General features: G+C 23.8%; 1 protein-coding gene across 4 annotated transcripts in view; it reads right to left on the bottom strand.

The window, feature by feature from the left end:
* The window catches only part of LOC117180088 (putative glutamate synthase [NADPH]), a 276810-nt gene that overhangs the window by 20970 nt on the left and 246715 nt on the right, over positions 1–9125 (bottom strand). For all 4 annotated transcript variants that reach the window (XM_033372403.1, XM_033372402.1, XM_033372406.1 and 1 more), the window contains 4 exons: positions 8137–8382; positions 7864–8031; positions 4534–4647; positions 4261–4417 (listed from right to left, as the gene is read on the bottom strand). In XM_033372403.1, coding sequence (XP_033228294.1) covers positions 4261–4417; positions 4534–4647; positions 7864–8031; positions 8137–8382 — 685 coding nt within the window. The remainder of the gene's footprint in view (positions 1–4260; positions 4418–4533; positions 4648–7863; positions 8032–8136; positions 8383–9125) is intronic.

Here is a 9125-nt window from a genome sequence, read left to right as displayed (position 1 = left end):
TACGGTAGCAGTTAAATTTTCAGTCAAGAAAATTATTTTCAAAAAAATTAATTTCCAACAAAATTGTTAAGTTTTCAGACAAAAAGATGAATTAAAAATTCTTTTTTTGTAAATTTTACCAATAAATTCAACCTTCAACCAAGTAGTTGAATTTTCAACCAAAGAGATGAATTTTTAACTAAAATTATGAATCTTCAACTGAAATAATTGAATTTTCTGCCAAAAAATACAATTTTTTCACAAAGTACAAGCATTTTCAACTAAAAAAAGATGAATTTTTTACCAGAAAAGGAATAGGTAAATTATCAGTTAAAAAAATTGTTTTTCGAACGAGAAAAAATGAATTTTTAATAGAATTATTAAACTTTTAGCCAAAGATGAATTTGCAAGTACAAATATTTATTTTCAACAATAAAAATAAATTTTAACAAAATAGTCTAATTTCCAACTTAAAATATCAATTTTGAACTAAAATTATAAATCTTTAACTAAAATATTCAAATTTTATGCCAAAAAAAGTAAAATTTTTCACAAAATCCATAAATTTGCAACTAAAAAAATATACAGTCAAGAAAATTATTTAAAAAAAATTAATTTTCAACAAAATTGTAAAGTTTTCAGACAGAAATGAATTTTCAAAAAAAAAATGAACTTTCAACCAAGTAGTTGAATTTATAACCAAAAAGATGAATTTTTAACTAAAATTATGAATCTTTAACTAAAATAGACAAATTTTCTGACAAAATAGACAGCTTTTTCAGAAAGTACAAAAATTTTCAACTAAAAAAGATACATTTTTTAACAGAAAAGGAATAGGTCAATTATCAATTAAACAAAAAATTATTTTTCAAAACAAAAACAACGAATTATCAATAAAATTGTTAAATTAGCGACCAGAAAGAGGAAATTTAAATTTAAAATCTCGATTTTTTTGAAGACATAAATAATTTTTAACAAAAGAGCTTAACTTTAAACCAAGTAGTAGACTTTTTAACTAAAGTTATGAATCTTTGAAATAAATAGTTAAATTTTCTGCCAAAAAGACCAATTTTCCAAAAAATACATGAATTTTCAACTAAAAAAAAAAAAAATTATCAGAAAAGAAACAGGTAAATTATCAATTAAACAAAAAATGATTTTTCAACGAAAAAACAACAAATTTTCAACAAAATTGTTAAATTTTTGGCACAGAGATGAATTTCAAATTAAAAACCTTGAATTTTCAATAATAAAATGATTTATTTTAAACAAAAGAGTTTAACTTACAACCAAGTAGTAGAATTTTAAACTAAAATTATTAATCTTTGAATGAAATAGTTCAACTTTCTGCCGAGAATATTGATTTTCTATAAAAAAAAAAGACAAATTTTTCACAAAATATATGAATTTTAAACTAAAAACGATATTTTTTAAATTGAAATTTTTAAATTTTCAGTAAAAAAATTATTTCTCAAGAAAAAAAAACGAATTTTCAACAACATTTTTAAATTTTCAGCCAACGAGATGAATTTTGCATTAAAAACCTTGATTTTTCAACAATAAAAATGAATTGTTAAATTCTTCAATTGTTAAATTAATGCATTAAAAAATTTTCCAAATTATATAATTTTAACGAATTTTAAACTGTAAACATTAAAAATTGAATGATTACATTTTTTTTCTGAGCTGAACGCTTCTTAAATTAAAAGTTAAATTATTTTTATTTTACATAGTTTAAAACCTCTTAAAATGCTTCAAAATTTTATTTATAATCATGAAAAACATGTTTTTTGTCAAATTGTAAATTATTTTTTTATTTTTCAGATCTTCGAAACATCTTTAAAAATGATTCGAATTTTTCCTAAAATTTTTTTTCAATAAACGGACAAATTAAACAAATTTCCATAAAATCTTCTACATTAATTTTTGATAATTTTGTAAACCTTTCTAAATATTTCTAAATATTTTCTTAAAATTAATTTTTTCAAAATAAAAAATCATTTTCAATTTTCCTATAAATTTTTTTATTCTTCTAAATAATAAAATCTGCCAAAATCTATATTTGGTTTCAAATTAGGCCGTGGGCTTTTTGCATCAAAATTTTCATACGAATAGCCGGATTTTGTCGATACACGTAGAAATTTTAGAAATTTATTATTTAAAAAATATTTTAAGAACTTCTAAACATATTTTTATTAAATTACTTGAATTTTGCCTATAAATTTGTTTAAAATCCTGCCAAATTGAAAAAATTTCCTCGAAATCCTCCAAATTCATTTTTCATAATTTTGTAAATTTTTCTAAACATTTTTCCATATAAAGTAATAAACAATAAATAACAAATTAAAGCATTCAAACTGGAACCCTTGAATTTAGATTAAGTTCAAAAAATATAAATCCACGTTAACATTTTCGAAATTATTTTATTTCAAGTAATTTTAAGCTAGACACATTAAAAGTTAAAAAAATAATTTTTTTAACTTAACAGTTCTTAAGTTAGAAGTTAAATTATTTTTATTTTAAATAGTCTAGGCATTCTTTAATAGCTTTAAAATTTTATCTCAAAATCTTGAAAAATCTAGAATAGGTTTTAAATTTTTCCAAATTCAATATCATTTTTTAATTTTCTGTCAGAACTTTTAAATATATTTCAAAATGAATTAAATTTTTTCTATAACTTTTAGAAAATCCTGTAAATAAAAAAAAATTGAATTTATAAATAACAATAGAACGCTTATTATTTGTAAAAATATTAGAGTAATTTTAAGAGATATTTAGAAGTTTTAACAAGATTCGAATTTCATTTAAAACTTGAAATAATTTGAAATTCTTACAGCCGAATTCCAAATAAAATGTAGATTTTTGCAAATTTCAAACAAAAAATTTAGATTTTTTTAAGAATTATGAAAGACTTCAAAAGAATGAAAAATTTTCTTCAGATTTTAGGAAAATTGAAAAAGATTTTTCACTTTGAAAAATTATTGTAACAGAAAGTTTAAGAAGATTTTCAGAGATTTAAAAAATGATCAAAGAAGAACATGGAAGATTTTAAGGATTTAATTTGCTGGATTTTCAAAAATTGTTGGAAAATTTCGATTAATTTTAAAATATATTTAGAAGTTCTGAAAAAAATGTTAACACACTTCGTTTAAATATTTGTAGGACAAATTTTGGGACAAATTTAAATAATTTTAAAAAACAAAATTTTTAATAATTAATTATTTGAACAAATTTGAAAAAATTTCCACATGTACCGACAAAATCCGGCTATTTGTATCAAAATTTCGATGCAAATAGGCCACGAATTAATTTAAAACAAAATATAAATTTCTTTACACTTCGAAAAAAAAATTCAGAAGCTTTTTAAGAATTTTGAAAGACTTCAGAAGAATAAAAAAACATTTACTAGGAAAATTGAAAATAATTTTTCAACTCGAAAAAGTAATTTTAAAAGAATATTGAATCTGAATCTTTAAACTACATAGTTAAAAGTTAAACTTTATTATTAAAAAATAAAGATTTTTAATGTAGAATTCATTTCTTTGGCAGAAAAATTTAAACATCTGGTTGAAAATTAGTTTGTTTTTTTTTTTTAAATAATTTTTTTACTGATTATTTACAAATTTCATTTTAAAAATATATTTTTTAGTTTAAAATTCATGTAATTGTGAAAAATTTGTCTTTTTTAATAAAAATAATATATTAATAAATTTATTTATTAATTTTAATGTAAATAAATAATATAAAGGAATATCTGAAACTCTGAATTAAAAATATATTATTAATAAATCATGAAAATTTGTATTTATAAAAAAATCTTCGATTTTAGAAACTTCTCATGTTTTTTAACCTTTAAAACTGCATTTTCAAATTCTTTCAATAACATATATGCTTAAAAATTAAAAATCTAAAATGGAAAATTTTTCAAGTGAAAGATTTTGAAATTAAGAATTGTAAACTAAACGATATAATAATTAATAAAAATCACAATTTAGGAAATTATTTAAAAACGATTGAAATCACAGTTGGAAAACATTTTTATTTTCAAAATGTTATAAAATTTTCGGTGGTTCAAGTCTTGAAACGGAATTTTTAAATTCTTTAAATTAAAATGCACGCTTAAAAATTATAAACCTGAAATGGAAAATCTTCAACTAATTATTTTAAAAAAAACTCTTGAAATCTAAGTTGGACATATCTTTTTTTTTCTGTAAAAATTTGTAAAATTTCCGGTCAAAAAATAAATTAATTTTTTTGAATACCTATTAGAAAATAACTTACCTCCCGCTGCATAGATTCCAGGCAAACTAGTCGCGTATTTTCCCGAAGGGGTTTCGTAATTTCCACGCCCGTCTAATTTTGCGTCCAGCTCAGTCGCTATGTATTTCTCAGGCCCGAGAAAACCCATTGCGAGAAGAACTAAATCACATTTGAATACCTAAGAAATAATATTTTTAAAATATATTTATAAATATAAATGAAACAAATCCATTAGAAAATGGATTAAATCCAGATTTTAAAGAATTATAAAAAAAAAAAAAAAATTACACATACCTTTTCGGAATTGGGCACTTCGTCCATTTTCCAGCGACCTTGATCGTCTTTTGTCCATTCGACAGTCACTGTCCTGATTCCACTTACATGACCTTTGCCATCATCCAAGAATTCCTGCAAAAATGAAGAATCATTGTTAAAAAAAAAAAAAACTTCGCAGGACAAAATTCTCTCAAAAGAGGAGAAATCGGGTGATTTTTCAAGAAAAAAGGGCAATAATAGGGATATTTATTATTTTAAATCCAATTAATTTAGTTATCACCTTAAAGTCAATATGAAATGCTTTAAATTCTCGAGATTTCAAGTATAAATATGTTCTATTTAAAAAAAATAGTCGAATTTTCTATCCAGAAAGATTACTTATCAAAAGAGATCAATTTTCAAACCAAAAAGACGAATTTTCAAACTTCAATGATGAATTTTCAATCAGATTGTCGAATCTTCCATAAAAATAGTTTAATTTTGAACAATAAAATTTAATTGGCAAACAAGGAAGTTTAATGTTTGGCTAAAAAATATGACTTCAACGAAATGAATGACTAAAATAATAAATCTTCAAGTTGACCAAATAAATTTACGATGAAAAAAAATTGTCAACCAAAAAATCCCGATTCTCAACGAAAAATGTAATAGTTCATATTTCAGCAACAAAAATTAATTTTAAATAAAAAAAAACAATTGCAGTTTTCGGCCAAATTTTTAAAGTTTCAAACCAAAAGACGAATTTTTTGTAAAAGAGTTAAATTTTTAATCCCAAAATATTAATTTTCAACCAAAAAGTTATTTTCCGACCAAACAGTTGCATTTTTAAACTAAAAACGATGAATTTCTGAAAGAAAGATGTTCATACTTCAAACTAAAATGACGATTTTTCTCTAAAAAAAATATAAATTTTCAACCCAAAAATATTAATTTTCATGAAAAAATTTAATTTTCGACCAAATACTTTTATTTTTATCCAAAAGAGGAAATTGAAACAAAGAATTTTAGTTTTCTGCCAAAAAAGATGAATTTTCAACCAAATATGAAATAGTTACATTTTTATTTTAAAATTTTAATTTTTAAACAAAAGACTTTCTAATTTTAAATAAAAACCAGTCAAATTAAACCAAAAAGATAAATTTTTTAGCAGAATAATTAAGTTTTCAAAGAAAGAGATTAATTTTCAACAACGAAAAAATTTAAATTTTTAATCAAAAAATATTAAATTTGTACCAACTTGTAGAATTTTCAACTAAAAAAAGTTTTCAATTAAAAATATCAACTTTCAAACAAAATATTTAAATTTGCACATTAAAAGATAAATTTCCAATAAAAAAAAAATGAATTTTTTACGAAAAAGTTTAATATTCAGCCAAGTAGTTGTTATTTCAACCAAATGTTTTTTATTTTTAATAAAAAACAGTTCGATTTAACCAATGAAAAGGAACTTTAAACAAAATACTTGAATCTTCAACTAAAATAGTTGAAGTTTCAATCAAAATGATCAAATTCTATTGAATTTGCAAATGAGGAGTTAAATTTTCAAACAAAAATTGAATTTTTCACCAAAAAGATAAATTATAAACAAAAAATGTAATAGTTGATATTAAAACCAAAAAATTTTCATGTAAAATTAAAAACAGTTTGATTTATCGACCAAAAGACAAATTTCCTGTAAAACAGTTGAATTTTTAATCCAAAAATAATACTTTTCACAAAAAAATTTAAATTTCATCCAAATGGTTTTATTTTTTACCAAGAAGAGTAGAATAGTAGAATTTTCAACAAAAAAGATAAATTTTCAATTAAAAACATCAACAAAATAGTGGAATTCCAATCGATATACATAAATTTCTAACCAAAAAGATCAAATTTCTATCAAAGATTAATTTTCTACAAAAAAAAAACAATTTAAAAAAAATGTCAAAAGTAAATTTTCAGTAAAAAAATAATTTTTAAATAAAATAGTCAAATTTTCAAACCAGAAAGATGAATTATCAGCAAATATAGATTTTTTTACTCCAGAAACAATAAAATTCCATCTAAATTGTTAAATTTTCAAACCAAAAAGATGAATTTTCTGTAAATTAAACAGTTACATTTTTAACCACAAAATTTCTTTTTTTAAATGAGGAACAGTTGAATTTTTACCAAAAATATAAAATTTCTATTTCGAGAAGATTAATTTTCACCCAAAAAATTAAAAAAATATTTCTCCCAGAATAGTTTAACTTCCAACCCAAAAAGAAAACCTTTAATTTTTAATCAAAAGAATGACTTAAAAAAATAGTTAAATTTTCAACGAAATAGAGTTATTTAAAACCAAAACACATTAGTTTTTAACCAAAAAGATGAAGTTTCTATTAAACAATAATTTTCTACCAAAAAAAAAAAAAACAATTTAAAAAAAAATGTAACGGTTAGATTTTCAGTAAAAAAATAATTTTCAACAAAATAATCAAATTTTTAACTAAAATCATGATTTTTCAAACCAGAAAGATGAATTTTCAGATCAGAAACAATAAAATTTCATCTAAATTGTTGAATTTTCAAACCAAAAAGTGAATTTTCTGTAAATTAAACAGTTACACTTTTAATCAAAAAGATCAAATTTATATTTAAGATTAATTTTCACAGAAAAAAAATATATATATATATTTATAATAATAGTTGAATTGCAACAAAAACACATTCATTTTTAACCAAAAAGATTAAATTTCTATTGAAGATTCATGTTCTGCAAAGGAAAGAATATTTAAACAAAAAATGTAAAAGTTACATTTTCGGTAAAAAATAATTTTAAAAAAAGTATTCAAAGCTTCAACTAAAATGATAAATTTTCAAACCAGAAGATGAATTTTCTATCAATTAAACAGCTACATTTTCAACCAAAAAAATGTCATTTTGAATGAGAAACAATTGAATTTTTACCAAAAAGATCAAAGTTTCTATTGGAGAAGATTAATTTTCCCCCACAAAATTAAAAAAAAAAAAATTTCTGCTAAAAAATCTTTATTAGATAGATTGAACTTGTATGCAATAATTGCGCATTTGCAACTACGGGTTCGACGATAAAAATCATAATTATTTCATTTCAATTCAATTTAAATTGAAATCTCAGTTCTGTGATAATTATAGTTTTCAATCCTAAATTGTATTGAAAAAATGATATTCGTGTTAATAATTATTCATCAATTAAAACGCGAATTTTTAGCGAATTTAGATAGATGAGAAATTCCTACACAAAAAGAAAACTTTCAATTTTTAACCGAAAGGATGCATTGAAAAAATAGTTAAATTTTTAACAAAATAATAGATTTTTAAATATTAACTAAATAACAAATTGACCTTGCTCAGAGTGCTGAATTGTCGTGGATCGCGTCCAAATCTGAGTTTTACTTCTTCATGACCATAGTCTACTTTAAATACTCGCGGAAATTGAGGCCAAGGATTATCATTCGCTCGCTTCGCCGGTGGCTCTGGCAAAATTTCAAATGTAGTAATCGTTTTGGCGCCCTGGAATAATGAAAAAAATTCCGAAAATTAGCACCACTTCTCGAATTATGATGGAGATGGAAAAATTCTCCTTTTAATTAATCGCATAATTGAGACCACCCCCACCTGTCGTAGCGAAGTAGCAATGCAATCACAGCCAGTGTCTCCTCCACCAATAATAATAACGTCCTTATCCTTGGCGATGAGCCGCATATTCAGCGGTGCTTCATTTCCCATTTGTTTTTTCTGCCAGTGCTCCAGGAAACTCACGGCAAAGTGAATTCCGTCTAATTGCCGACCCGGGATCGGTAAGTCTCTAGGCCATGTTGCTCCGGTGCAAATTAATACTGCGTCGAATTGTTGCTTCAATTCCTGCAGAATAAAAATGGAAATAACAGGTGGCACCAATGCAAAGAAATGCAGAATCACCTAATGTCCCAACCTATTTAGCGTGTCAACCTTTTTAGCGTTCCAACCTATTGAGCGTCCCAACCTATTCAGTTTCCCAACCTATTTAGTGTTCCAATCTATACAGTGTCCCAACCTATTTAGTTTCCCAATCTATTTAGTGTTCCAACCTATTTAGCGTCCCAACCTATTCAGTGTCTCAACCTATTAGTATTCTAATCTATACAGTCACCCAACCTATTTAGTTTCCCAATCTATTTAGTGTTCCAACCTATTTAGCGTCCCAAACTATTCAGTGTCTCAACCTATTAGTATTCTAATCTATACAGTCACCCAACCTATTTAGTTTCCCAATCTATTTAGTGTCCCAACCTATTTAGCGTCCCAACCTATTTAGTGTCCCAGCCTATTTAGTGTTACAATCTATACAGTGTCCAACCTATTTAGTGCTCCAATCTATATAGTGTCTCAACCTATTTAGTGTTTCAATCTATACAGTTCCCCAACCTTTTTAGCGTTCCAACCTATTTAGCGTCCCAACCTATTCAGTGTCCCAACCTATTTAGTGTTCCAATCTGTACAGTGTCCTAACCTATTTAGTTTCTCAACCTATTTAGCGTCCCAACCTATTTAGTGCTCCAATCTATAGTGTCCCAACCTATTTATTGTTTCAATCTATACAGTGTCCCAAGATTTTTAGCGTTCCA

The sequence above is a fragment of the Belonocnema kinseyi genome, chromosome 9, assembly GCF_010883055.1.
Source record: "Belonocnema kinseyi isolate 2016_QV_RU_SX_M_011 chromosome 9, B_treatae_v1, whole genome shotgun sequence".
Taxonomy (NCBI): domain Eukaryota; kingdom Metazoa; phylum Arthropoda; class Insecta; order Hymenoptera; family Cynipidae; genus Belonocnema; species Belonocnema kinseyi.
The sequence above is the reverse complement of the archived record's forward strand: the minus strand, read 5'-3'. Positions and strand labels throughout refer to the sequence as shown.